We start from the raw sequence: 14,979 nt of genomic DNA on the forward strand, positions 1-14,979 counted from the left end.
GAGAGAGAGAGAGAGAGAGAGAGAGAGAGAGAGAGAGAGAGAGAGGCAGACAGAGAGACACACACAGAGAGACAGACACACACACAACACACAGAGGAGATAAGAAATAATCAGGCAAGTGTGTAATGCTGTGTTCTCAGGCATATGAGACAAGGAATGGCAGAAGTTGAGCTGTCTCTTTATGTGCAGCATCAAAACAAATAATCTGTATAAGTCATGCCAGGCACAAGACACCCAAAACATGGTAATCAAATTTACAATGAGAGTGAACTGTAAGCAAATCAAAATAAACTTGAAAGTATGTTTGAGAATGGCGGATAAAGAAACAACGCATGTCACACATACACACATCTTGCACAACGAGAATAATCCAGTTCCAAGTATGATATCCATTCAGTATTTATAAAACCGATAAGGCAAGCTTTGATTTCACAAAAGAAACACAAAAATTACGTTTAAAGGGTTCATATTCTTTTTGCAAAGCAGTAAAAAAAAAGGTTATTATACATAATGCTGCATGAAGAGAAAGGTAACATATGATAAATGACTAAACTATATATTGGGTCTCAACTGCCATACAGAACAAATACTGATATACCCAAGACTCATAAACGTTGAAGTAACAGATGATTTTTTTCAAAATAAGATCAATCTTTTAGGGGCTTTACTTTTCTAGTGCTTCTATAAACTAACAAAATTTCCTTACTTATTGAAGGAGCTCTATTCCAAACGACACAGACCCCAACAAGAAATGAAAACATGAAATTTCAGGAATTTTTGGAAATATCTGGAAAACACCCTTCCTTACAATATCATTCAACTATGAAGGAAGAAGTTATGCCTTTCATGCAAAAAAAAAAAGGTGCTTAGTTCAACCCTTGGTCCATGTAAGCAAGGTCTGAGAACAACTCAAGTAACTCTATCAGGGTTTTCCACAAACCTTACAGGTTTCGATGGACACCACACGCTCAAAACTCTGAGGTCCCTGGAGCACAATGTGACGAAATAAAGTACACCTGAAAAACCCCAGTGGCGGAGTGGTTAGTGAGTTCAGGCTCACAATAATGTCCAGCAACAGAAGATGATACAGCATTTAGCGCGGGGGGGGGGGGGTTACCAGGGTGTGTCCTTGAGCAAGACACAATGACGTGACCTTAGTTTTTTTTAAATAATAAGAGAAACGGGTGCAGATCAGTGACATTCTGCAAAGGTGCATTGAATGTCTGTATCACGCATTATGTTATGTTAAAATAACTTATAACAACAGACTCTATAATCTATTAGGAAAGTTGGCTGAACAACATGTAAATGCTGTTTCTACCATTTCTTGAATTTCACCAGAGATCCAACCCAGGAGCCCAGAACAAGGTGTCATTTTGTAAAGACACTTAAAAAATCTAAGACGCAAAACATTCCAGCCCTTTCTGAGCCAACGGACGGAACAACACGATCCCTTCAGGATCAACAGATGAAACAGAGAATACTTTCCAGCTAACAGACGGAACAGAGAATACTTTCCAACAGATGGAACAGCATGACAAGTTCTCGACCAACTCATGGAACAGTATGATCTACTCTAGGTAAACACAAATGGAACAGCAAAATCCACTCTGGGCCAGCATCAATGAACCAGTTGACATATAGACCATCAAATTAAACAGGGTGGAATCTCAAAAATCTGAGAAATTTCCGATGGTCCTATTATAACTATAAAAGTGCCTTGATGAAAGTAGCCGTAATCAAAATTGGCCTTATCTAGGATTCCAGCTACTATAGGTAGGTAATGCAGACCTCGATAAAGCTACATAACAATTTAACTCTGGTTTGCCACATACTTTTCAAAGAGGCAGGTCCCCTATACAGTCCTACTGAAAGCTTTGATACAATCTCAGGATAGGCAGAGAACGGGATAACCACGACTGTCTCAAAACAATTCCAGACAATATTGTAAAATACAAATCAGTCAAAGTTCTCAATGTAGGAGGGTCATAAAAGCCTTCTGTCATCCTGGGGGTGGTCAGTAGTAGATTCTAACAAGTTGGAATGACAAAGGGCTCATTTTGATAGGAACAGACAGGGATAATTTTAGCAATAGAAATATTCTTTTCAAAATATAATAAGAAACACCGGAGAAATCTCTAACCACTCACAGCCACTACCACCCCAGGACGATATTACTACTACACAAACTATATGAAATCCAAAATACATTTCCAGAATTTCTGAAATTTTCAGAGAAGTGGCATTCCTTGGTTACATTTTCATTATAAACAAATCTGTTCAAGCAGTGATGAAGGAATGGATGCTTTGTTATAATGAAAATAACTGGTACCGGGGGGACAGGTTGGGGGAGTCGTGGGATGGAAAAGGGACACATACACCGCTCTTCATAGCCCAGCCTGTGTCTATGAATTTTTACTTTTCTCAGCACAGCGGTTAGCATGAGGACACGCACGTGGAGAAATGATAAAGAGCATGAGGACAGCATTGAGCGGTTAGGCATCAGCTGTCCAGTTAGAGATGCAAGGTCTCCTCAATGGGCTGATAGTAAGGGTTGGTGTAGGAGAATCCCCTGAAGGCTCGGGTGTCAATGTTGGTGATGACCAAACTGTCCGTGGGCGTCATTTTCAAGGGCACTTTGGTGAAGAGTTTGTCGAAATTCTCTGCTTTCCTCCGGTCAGTCTGACAGTGGTGGGGGTAGAGGGGTGGTGGCGGCAAAACACAGTTTTGTGCAGTTGTTGACACGGGTGGGAGGGTGTTGTTGTCAGATGTACAAGAGTTTGTACATGCATGGTTATGGAATGTATGTGTGAGTTTGCGTGCATTTGTGTGAGTGTGCGGTGCACGCGTGTGTATGAGAGAGAGAGAAAGATAGAGAGAGAGAGAGAGAGAGAGAAAGATAGAGAGAGAGAGAGAGAGACAGTGAGAGAAAGAGAGAGACCGAGAGACGGGGAGAGAGAGAGAGAGCAAGAGAGACAGAAAGAGGGAGCATAAGAGAAAAAGTGCCAAAAGTAACATAAGAAACATGATAAGAAATCAAGCAAAGCCAAATAACAGTACACGATAAGGCAAGACACAAGGGAGTGGAATTTACAAGTCCAGAGTGCAGGTGTGGACAAAATGATACATAAAGACCAAAAGTGGGAAGAAAAAAAAAAGCATAGAAGCACAATAAGTGCAGATATTTTGTGTCACATACAGAGAAGAAGAGTACATGGGAATCCGGAAGTGGGGTTGGGTGGGAGAGAGAATAACAAAAATATGTGAATGACAAGCAAACAACGATATACATATATGTAAAAAAAAGAAAGAAAAAAGAAAGCAATACTGAACAGCTATTAAAAACGAGAAATGTCAAACAAAATTCAAAAGAAAACATATCATTGCCAGCAGACAGCTCTCAGGGGACCCAATACGGTGCCAAATCTTTTCATTGCCTTATGCTTCACACTTGGCCAATAGGAAAAACAGCTGAGTGGATTGTGTGTGTGTGCGTGTGTGTGTTTGTGTGTGTGTGCATTTGTGTGTGTGCCTGTGCGTTCCCGTGTGTGTGTGTGTGTGTGTGTGTGTGTGTGTCTGTGTGTGTGTGGGGGTGTCTGTGTGTGTGTGTGAGTGTCTGATTTTGTGTGTGTCTGTGTGAGCACATGTGTGTTAATGAGTTAGTGAGTGTGAATATGTCTGTGGGCCTATGAATGCGCGCGCGCGTGCGCGTGTGTGTGTGTGTGTGTGTGTGTGTGTGTGTGTGTGTGTGTGTGTGTGTGAGTGTGTGAGCACCCATGTGTATGCTAGAAGTTGCCTGGACTCATCATGTTTGCTTTTGTATGCGTGAGGTTGAGTGGTGCTGGTAGAGGTGGTAAGGGCAGCTATAAGCATTAGAGTTTCCACTCTATAGGTTTCCTTTTGCCAAGGGAAGGTATTTCTTTTTCAGATCTTCCTCAGCATGAAAATAGGCATGTCAATTTATTCCCAGTTTCTAATACTTCAGCAAACTCCTTATTCTTAATTCTCTTGTAACAGGAAAATAATAAAATCTTGACGAGTTCCTGAAGCGTTACAATCATCCTCGATATCAGTTCCACACTGTGTACAGAGACCTGTCTGCTGGCAGAGCACCACAACCTAGAGGCTCTGACATACATATGAGAGAGCTCCTAGACTTTACCCCATCATAGTAAAATGACAATATTGAAGGGAACAAAAAAGGACAGCGATGCCCTAAATCTAAAAAGCACTGTCACTTTGATCTAAAGTTTCTAGGTGATTGACGTTTGATAATAATTAAGTTCTCAAGAATAGAAGAGCTGTTTCTTTCTCAGAGTTAATGAATAGTCACTGACTGTTGATTTAAATAAGAGAACAAGCCCAAGGAGGGAAAACCCCAGAGTGTCTATGCGGACATTGCTTAACATACTTAGTTGCAGTGACCAGTTCTCTCAGATTATTCTTTTCAAGAGAAAGCCTATACTTCTGTTCACAGTTGATACAGGCGGGGTATTAAATCAAAGTCACACCACACCCCTATTTTTGCAAACATAATTGTCCAATTTGGTTGTAAGATGAATAGAGAAAAAGACTATCTTAGAGTGAAACATCGGCATCTGTTCATCCCTTATATCAGTGTTCCCTCTCAGTATTTATTATCAAGGATCTTCAGATGACCATCTTCACTCATAGATTGAACAAGGGAAACACTAAATTGAGAAGGACGAGCTACACGACCATTCTGCTTCTTCTGGTCTTCAAGTCTCTGGAGTAAACATACGGCCATAAGTTTTTCTTATAAATATCTTAATATGTGGCTACAGACCTGGCTCAGCCATAAAATCTCACATAGAACTCGATCAACTGAGCATTGGCACACATGCACACCTTGTCATAGTGAAGTGGTGCCAATGCTCAGCCAGAGGGGGGCATCTATAAATAATTTTAGGCTAAAAAACTTTGACATTCTTTCATTCTGATACTGAGCTTCAATGAAGCCTGAGATAGGCAAGATGGCATCATGACAACATCCAAGTCATCTAGGTGTTATGGATCAGTGTGCCTCATCAAGAAGACCACGCTACTCAGGCAGCTACACACTTTGTGCTCACAATGCGACATGCAATCACGGGACACGATGTCTACTCAGTGCTGACAAAATACTTTTGCGTGAGATCATCATTGCGCAAAACCCGCATCACATACGTTTTCCAAACAGTATACCACTAAAACACCGAAATCAAAGAAACTGAAAAACGGAAAAGTTTTTCAAAAAAGGGCGTAGAGCCTTCTATCAGTTCGTACTGATAGTTCGATAATTTTTCCACTACTTTGTTGGGAATATTTAACCATGTCACATTCGGGAATTAGAACTATACTGATCATAGACCTGAACCGAAGTGGACAGATGACTAAATGTTGACAAAATGCCACCTTCAGAAGCCCACTTCAAAACATCAAGTAACATAATAAAACATGCAAGCAAAATATAAGTTCCCTTTTGCCATTTACTTAAAGAAAAGGGGAAAATCGTTCTGTGTTGAAATGAAAACAAGAATATAAAGATGAAAACATTATTTTTAAAGTCTTCTAATAGGAACAGGTACAAACATTTAAGCACATAAAACATTACATCGAGCAGAATAGACAAAAGCCATCACGAGAACTGCACTACACTGAAATGACAGGTCCTATCCTTTATGATAGTATGTCATTTCACCATTCTTTCCCCTATATCCTGTGCAAGAACAGTATACTGCCTTGACTTCTGTGACAAAACTTAGGTTGTTACACCTGACTCAGGACAGACACCTTTGTCCAGAAATTAAACGTTAACAGACTATATTGTTGTATTCTCAGCCTGTTTTCATTTTTGTTTCAACTTAAAAGTGCAGGACCAACGCTGAAATTTGAAACGAGAAAATGCTTTTTTAACTAGTTCAAAACCCTAGGAAAATGTTCCATTAAATCTCAGAAAAGAGCCAGGTATTCTTCAGAATCTGAGAACAGGACAACAGTGTCTGGACTCAGGCATCATCATTGGCAACTGTACAGTCACTAGGAAGCCATGGCAGTACCAAAAAAAATTCAACAAAAAATCATAGGGAAGATAAGAACAAGGAACAAGTAAGCCCAGCGCGGGTGGTACTGAGCAGACAGAAACAGAGACACAGAGAAATACTCACAATCCTAGGCTTGTAGGGCGGCTGGACCTCCCTCAGTTCTATCCTCTCCCACTGGATGCGCCTGAAGAAGGCGTGGTCCTTGATGTCGCGCTCACCATTGGGGCCGCAGCCCAGTCGTTTGGCTGGAGTCTTGGTCAATAACTAAGTGAAAAAAAACCCAAAAACATAGAGAAAGATGTCAGTGTTCCAGTTCTGAGTTTACGGAAGGAGAAGCACTTTGAGACAATAGCGGTCACTTAAAGAGCAGGGTAAATATCTGACAGTCAGACACACAGAAACAACCCGCACAGATCAATGGCTACGTGCAAGACTACAACAAACCCAAAACTGCAAAATGGCATTTATTGGACTTATATTCATTCATCAAAATGACATTATCAGTCAACAAAGAAACTATGTTTTCAGTTGCACATCAATTCCTCACAGTATACAACACCAGACTACTCAGGTAACATGTTCAGTAGAATGAAATCTCTGCTGGTCATCTCTTGTGCAGCACTCAATTTCATGCTAAGGAGTAAACCACAATTTATTTTTTAAAACAACCTAACATCGTTGGAAAATTTTTTAATCAAGAGAAAGGTGCCACACACAATAGTAATGAATTAACCTTATGTTTTCAATATTAAGTACAATGAAAATGTTACGCAAAAGCAGAACATGATACAGAACACCCCGCCCTCCCCATCCCAAATCACCCTTAAAATTAAAAAAAAGAAGAAAAAAAAACCACAGAAAAAAACAACAACCGCAAATCCAATCTATTTTTCGTCTTACAAGGTCAGGATTACAAAATTGCCTTAATACTAATGCATCAAAAAACTATACAGCACAGCTACTAACCCCTTTGCAGAGTGAGACGGCCTCCCGAGACAGAGCCTTGGGGTAAGACACGTTGTGGTCGGTTATGGAGGTGAACAGCTCCTCCTCATCCTCACCATCAAAAGGAGGCTACAACATGTCACAGCCACACAGCGGACCAATAGGGTTATGCAGGAAGGTTAGAAAGAAAGAAATGGGGGAAAAAAAATTTCAGGTAAAGCTGCATAGCTTGAAAAATAAGAAAGTAACTGAACAATTGAAAGTTACAGAAACAGATAAGTAATGTTACATTTATTGGAAAACTTGTATACCAACATTGATCTAATTCACTTAGGGCAATCAGGGAAGTTATACTTTGATTAAGCAAGATTGACATGAAGTGAAATTACAATCTACAAAAAAGAACAGGCAATATATTTGAAAACATGTTCTAGCAAGAAAGTTTGAGAGATAAGTAAAAAAACTGATGAAACTGAAAGAATTTTATCATCACATGGAAAACATTACAAGCAAGTAACCTTAAAAATAAAAAGGCAAATGTTGGTGTTATATGTTTTTTTTAAAACCCACTATTATTATTATTATTTTTATTGTTATAATCTGATAAAGTTTCAACAAGTTTAGTATAAGGTACAGACCTGTCCAGCCAGCATCTCGTACAGCAACACTCCATAGGCCCACCAGTCCACAGATCGGCCGTACGGCTGGTATAAAACAATCTAAGAACAAACAGAGACAAGTCATTGTTTTTCTGCCATAGACTCGAATAAAAGAAATATATGTCAGCAAAGATCTTGGACTACAAGATAAACTACTTCTATTGCTTGATTATGTTCTGAGAGGGGAACTGTCCAAAATAAAAGGAGCTAATTTATCCTGCACTCAGTTCAAGTTTTTCAAAAAAATGTTTAACAAGTCAGAGTAGGATCCCTTAGCCCTCTACCGCACAAAGACATTTTTGTCTCGCACAGGATTGTCCTGTCCCACTGTCGATTTTTTGCGTGTCAAAACAGATATCGCACTAGTAGAGGACTGATCCGACGCAAACGGCAGCTTCCTTGTTGTTGCCAACACCGCGTTGGAAATGCATTTAACAAAATTTCCTAAATATTGTCCAAATTTAAAAAAAAAAAAAAGATTTTCGTGATCAGCGATCCAAAATTAGCAAAAATTAAATCACAGGAGGAACACAATTTAATGCCCGATTATGAAATTAAATTATATTTTGTGTGCGTGCGTGTGTATGTGTGTGCGTGCCTGCCAGTGTGTTTCATCGGGTGACCTTGATACACAACTTCACCATTGACGATCAATTAAAAAATAATATAATTTGCTATTAAGGGTAAAATTATTACACAGTATCGCATCAAATCAGGTCCCTCTCCAGCCATTTTGCTTATTTTGAGATGCAGATTCCGAATATGAAATCAGTTTTGAGATGCGATAATTATTTTAAACATTTTGTTCCCAAAAGTTTAATCCTGCGCGGCGGCAAATTATTTTAAAGTGATTATACGTGACAACACGCAAGCACCGCGATCTTGACAGCAGGCGTTACCAAGTCTGGGACAGTTTTGTCCTAATGTGGTAGGCGGCTATATTTCTCTATAACTACAGACGATATTACTGTGGGACTAGGATAGTCCTGTCCCATCGATTTTGTAATAATTCACAACTGCTCGGGACTCAATGTGACAAAAATGTCCTGTCCTAATAAGTGTGGTACATATACACTCTAATTAAAACGTTTCAAAATTGAGACGGGACTGTCCCGGGATGAACTGTCATAGTGCCGCAGAGGCCTTAGAGGGCATGTATCATCCTGGCACAACTCATCTCACAACTCAAGTGCTGTAAGCTTATCGCAATATAAAAAACTCAAAAACTTTGAAACTCTGAAGTCCTGCCAGTGACACAGCCTTACATCATTAAAAATGGTTGTTGAACCCATTCAACACGGTAGCGTGGCTATGCCACAGAGACAAGGCTTGTGTATTCTGTAAGAAACCTGTAAATAATGTCAGAGACATAACCTCATAACCACGTAATAAAAGCAACATGAAAGAAAAACATAACACAATGATGACACTCACTCACCTCTGGGGCGATGTAGTCCGGCGTGCCACAGAAAGTGCGGGTAGTTTTGTCCCCCATTATGTTCTCTTTGCACATGCCAAAATCTGCTATTTTGATATGACCCTCAGCGTCTAACATCACATTATCTAGCTTGAGATCTCTGAAGGAGAAAACCATGGAGGAAAATAAAGGTTACAAGGTAGCAAAGATTGTCTATAAAAAATATATCCCTTCTTGAAATAAATTGTCTTCACCAATTTACGCGCAATAATATAGACGTTACCACAGGCATTGATGAAAATATTTTGTTTCGCTTTTCGACGGTTTTCTTTTAGAATAATCTCTGCTTATTTCAAATTTCAAATTCAAACAGAGGAATGATTGTTCATGAAACAATCTTTGGAGGCAGCAGGTTCAGCAATAATTACAGAGCAGAGTTGTTTTCCAATCTATCATAAAAATAGTTCATTTCCCCTGAGGCTGAAGAATGACATCTGACTCCTGGAGTCTACCAGAAGGAAATAAGACAAAAATCCTTCCAGATTCTCTCCGACAACAACCTAAGCTAGGTCTATCTTTTCAAAGTTAACATCACTAAAGGAACTCTTAGAGATGAACAAGTGGACAAACAACAAACAACCACACAGACAACCACACAGACAAACACACACACAAACACACACACACACAAACACACACACACTCACACTCACAACTTCTCACCTGTATACAATGCCTTGAGTATGGAGGTAAAAAAGGCCAATAGCGATCTCTGCAGCGTAGAAGCTAAGGAGAAAATCATAAAGCCAAAATATTAATAGATCTAGTGATACACACACACACACAAACACACACACACACACACACACAAACACACAAACACACACACACACACACGCAACGATGGGAAATAAATCAAATCAGTCTAGACAGCAGTACTTTTCCTGTTACAGCAAAAGATATCACTCTTAAGTAGTGTTGCATCCTGATAAAGGGCAGGAAACCCAAGTTCTGGGACTCAGACGATAATCAATCCTTTTATCTGTTTATCTCTACCGCTTTATGGAAAAACCTTTCCACTCAAAATAATTAGACATTTCCTGTTTACTGTGCACCTGTGCAATATCAGCTGCCACCCCAAAATTAGGGATATGTGATTAAAAATAAAAAAGAAAGTACATCCTTGACAATAACTCTCTTGTTGTTGTATCAGTCATCCATGTTTTTACCACCATTCTTCCATTACAAATTATATTTTGTTTTAGTAAGCTTTTTATGGCACTTGCAACACAATAAGGTCATATGAGTGCTGAAAATAAGAGGTGGTACAAGAAAGTAACAAACAAAAAAAAGGAGGAGAGATAAGGATGATAGATATTTGATAGGAAAGAAGGAGCAAACCACACCAAGATCATATTCAAGTGTACTCATGAAACATAAAGGATTCTATGTAACACACACAAAAAGAAGGACATTTCCTGTCACAAAAGAAACTAAAAGTCCGAATATATCAAAAAGCCAACTCGAAACTGGTAATTTAACCAGAAAAAAAATACACCACCCCCCTCCCAATTCCGAAAAAGAGAAGAATACAGTTCCATTTCAAAAGAGCAATAAAAAGTGTTAGAATAACTCCAAAAAGACTCACGCAGCTACCGGCTCCTTGAACTTTCCTTCTTGTTGTATCCGATACATGAGGTCACCACCGTTGACATACTCCATGACAAAGTACAGGCGGTCCTGAGAGGGAGTGGAAGTACAGGGTGACATGGGAATGTGAACAATCATGGAACGTTTTGATAGTTAGAATCAGGATAGTTGAGAGCAGGGTTTAAACCTAAGATTTAGTTTTTAAAAAACCGAAGAGATTAACATTAACAACAACTTTTTGACAACTTATGATTACAGGTGGAGGAGGAGAAGGAGATGCCCTTGCAACTATAATCATAGCAACGCCCAAACAATATCGTCAGATCTTTTCTTTTTAAATAAACCAAGCGCTTGAACTGAAGTTATAAAAATACCCAACAACACCATAAAATCCTTTAAAAAAAACAAAAAACAAATATTAAATCAATTCCTGCCAACACTATCCACCACAATGTCAGAGAACATCCATCCATGACACTGACCATGGTCTGGAAGCAGGAGTGCAGTTGCACCAGGAATGGAGGTTTATCAGGCAGGGCTAGGACTCTCTTCTCTATCATGGTACACTCTACATCGTCGTCCTGAATTATCACGTCCTTCTTCAAGATCTTAATTGCATACAGCTCATCCGTGCCCTTTCTCTCAGCCAACACCACCTGGAACGAGCAAACAAGACTTAGTAGGACAAAGTCATGCCCGACACAACAGTAAGACAACAGAACAATAGTGTTTGTTTGTGTGAGTGAAGAAAAGCAGATCCACACCATAACAGTCATGTAGGAATAGGGGGGAAAAACCCTGAGAGTCAGAAATAGCAAGGGTGGAAAAAAAAGTAGAACCTGCCAGTGGCATTCTCTAGCCACCCATACATCTCTGGGGTTCAACATCTTATGTCAACATAGTAAGGTAACATAACTCATTGCCAATCTACACATACTGTTCTACTTCATAATGCCGATAAAGTAAGGGGCTGTTTGTAGGAATTGATCATTTAAATTAATTTTCTAATATGAGTAAGCCAAGGCGAATGGAGAGCCAGAGCAGCTCACTGAACAAACCAAGCTTCATTATGACACATACGGGATTTAAATTGAGATATCCAAACATGACATAAGCTGAGCTTACACATACAGCAATGGATATATAAAACTAAGATAAACATTTTGTCTAAAAACAGAAACGACCATAATCACACGCACTATCTCAAAACTATTTACTTTCATCTGTGATGGGTGGAAAAGGATGCAACAACAACAAGAGTGGCAACTTCTCTGACTGAAAAGATTTTTTTTTTCCCCCCGAATGCTCTGTTCTTCAGAATATTCTGCATTAGAAATAATATCATATCACAAAGGAAAGTAGTGCATACCTTTCCAAAACTTCCTTTGCCGAGGACAGTGAGGAAGTTGAAGTCGCTGGCACGCACAATGTCTTGTTTGCTCATGTTTTGAACCTTGTCGGGCTCCGGGTAGCGCTTCTCACTGCTGATGCTTGACCGCTGGTTGGTGAGGGCAGAGAGGAATACAGTAGAAATTAATCATTCTTCTCTCTCTCTCTCTCTCTCTCTCTCTCTCTCTCTCTCTCTCTCTCTCTCTCTCTCTCTCTCTCTCTCTCTCTCTCTCTCCCCCCCCCCTCACACACAAACACATAAACATGTACACATATATAGCAGATCATGAAAACACACACACAAAAAATAATCAACAAACTCAATTCCATCCCTTTACTGATAGTCTGAATATTTCCAAAGGGATCATCTATGACGTGTACATTGAAGGTATCCCGCTCCCGCCCCCAACTCTCTCTCTCTCTCTTTCTCTCTCCCCGTGATCAATCTCTCTCTCTCTCTCTCTCTCCCTCTCTCTCACACACACACACACTTTACCCCCCCTCTCTCTCTCTCTCTCTCTCTCTCTCTCTCTCTCTCTCTCTCTCTCTCTCTCTCTCTCTCTCTGCCTCTATCCCTCACAGACACAGACCCCTCGCACGTGCGAGTTCACTCACGTGCATCTTGCTCTTGATCTCCTGAATGCTCTCTGTGATGTCATCCGTGACAGGCACGCCATAGAACTCTCCCTCCTCCTGGTTGAGCAGCTTAAACCAGCCTTCCACAGGAGACTTGATCAACTGAGGAACATTTCATTTAGTAAGAGTTTTACAGCTCTTGCAACACAATCAGGTCGTGTAAGTGCTGAAGATTAGAGGTGTTACATGAGAGTAATAAACACAAAATAAAAAGGAGGAGAGATAAGGACGATCGATGTTTGATATGAAAGAAGAAGCAAACCACACCAAAGCAACCGCAAACCACCCACATTGAAGAACACAACAACGACACAACTTAAAGTATAAACAGATCATCAAAAGTACCCTTTTCTAATACTAATGTTCATGGATCTAAAGGAAAGACCTTATTGGTAACAGCTAACTGAACGGGTATAATGTCCCTATTCAACATTCGGAATAAACAAGAGGCAGATACTCTTAACTTTGCGCCCTTCTCCAACAGAACCGAGCCAATAGGGTGGACAGCCTTAAAAACTCTCCAAATAACCCAAATTTCATTGGGAATTCAAACCATGTCCATCCCCAGTGAAGCAGAGCTTGATACATGTACCAACTGAACGAAAGGCAAGCCACTACTAAAAACTCTATAACCATTTTTGTAGCACGAAAAAAAAGTGCATATCAGGGTCTGAAAGTGTTAATATTTCTAAGGAAGCGAAATAGAAAGGGCAATGTCTGGAGAGCGATATTTACCATTCAATATTGGTGAACGGTTTTGTTTTGGGTTTTTGGGGGGTTTGTTTTCATCGAGAGGGACATTAGTATTCACTTTGACAGATGGTGTTTTCAGACTAGTCCGCTTGCACCCCATGGCGACGGTGCACAGGTCAAAGAGATATCGATACTTCTACCATTATTCCCACTTGAAGCTGTTTGTTTCAGATGCAATTTATAATGGCTGCTAGTGCTTAAATTAGTAAGCCCGTTAACATTAAGGACATTTAGCCCTATTATAAAGTACAAAGTTCTTGAAAACAACTGGCAACTGGTCAGTGGCTTAACCTGCAGTATCAGAGACACTGGTCAGGTTATATTATACGGTCCCTGTTCTTTTGTGAAAAAAAAAAAGATATTCCCAGAAATTTTTTTTTTTTTAATGTAGCTGCTTTTATGCCCCCATCGACAAAATTTCAATCATTTAGAAAGTAAGGATAGACACTGTCTGTCACAGACAACTCGGACGGGAAAGGACACAACATCCCAGCAAGTAAAAAACCCCCCACCATACTCGATAACAAGCTTCTCCCCACTCCAGAATCGAACTCGGGTCTCCTGTGTGCAACAGTAAAGCGCTTAACCACCACATCACAGACGCCGGTAACCGGATATTCTCAGAAAAACATTATGAAAGAGACATTATTTTAATTAACAGAAAAAAAACATTTCGACAATCTTTCTGCCAGTTCCCAGTCTGTAAAGCTGGAATTCAGGTTACATTTGAAACTAGACGCAGAATCAAAGCTTAATCTAGAATGAAACTGAACTAGATGTAGGACTTCAACAGAAACTTCATCTATTGGACCAAAGCTGAAACTAGACACAGTACAGTCGACACTGTCAGAGACAGCCACCCATAGTGGAGGAGAAAAACGCTTGTCTTAAACAAGTGGACGTCTTACAAGGTGTCACTGTGTAACGTAAAACTGTGCACGTGGGGAAATAATAGGTGACTGTTTATGCAGGTGATTGTCTTATACACGTGGCCGTTAGAGCAGGTTCGACAGTACATGTATTATAGTTACAGTTGAAAAGGTGAGACTCAAACCCCCGCGCTCAATAGGAAAGTTTCGCCCCTTTCTCGTCTGCAAAGTAGGACATACGTCGATCATTTGCGGTGAAACGAGCCAAACGGGCAAGCATGCCTCATTATTTTGCAGACCGGCAGTAGTGCGAAGAGTGAAATATTCTTTTAGTGTGCGCAAGGCCAATCGCTGAATCTAAAGGTAGGACTGACATTAAAACTAGAGGAGGGATTATGGCCACTCTAGACGGAAGCCAGACTGTCGAAATTTTGTGGGCTGGACAATCTCTGGGGCATCAATCAGGCAACTGGCCACAGGTCCAGGGGCTGGCGCCATCTACCGGCCACATCGCTCACTCCCTCCACCGGCCACATCCTGTCCGACACACTGCTCCCCCATTGGGATTCTCCGTGACAGGCTCCAGCTCTTTTTACTTATTGTAACCTTCTCCCCCC

The 14,979-nt window shown here is 40.3% G+C and overlaps 1 protein-coding gene across 1 annotated transcript in view; it reads right to left on the bottom strand.

Moving 5' to 3' along the window:
- The window catches only part of LOC100533518 (protein kinase C I), a gene marked incomplete in the record, with an annotated part of 202,460 nt that overhangs the window by 16,205 nt on the left and 171,276 nt on the right, over positions 1-14,979 (bottom strand). Inside the window, 9 exon segments of the mRNA NM_001204486.1 lie at positions 6,168-6,308; positions 7,011-7,118; positions 7,628-7,708; positions 9,087-9,225; positions 9,789-9,851; positions 10,714-10,805; positions 11,198-11,371; positions 12,085-12,213; positions 12,720-12,842. Coding sequence (NP_001191415.1) covers positions 6,168-6,308; positions 7,011-7,118; positions 7,628-7,708; positions 9,087-9,225; positions 9,789-9,851; positions 10,714-10,805; positions 11,198-11,371; positions 12,085-12,213; positions 12,720-12,842 — 1,050 coding nt within the window.

The sequence above is a fragment of the Aplysia californica genome, unplaced genomic scaffold, assembly GCF_000002075.1.
Source record: "Aplysia californica isolate F4 #8 unplaced genomic scaffold, AplCal3.0 scaffold00087, whole genome shotgun sequence".
Lineage (NCBI taxonomy): Eukaryota > Metazoa > Mollusca > Gastropoda > Aplysiida > Aplysiidae > Aplysia > Aplysia californica.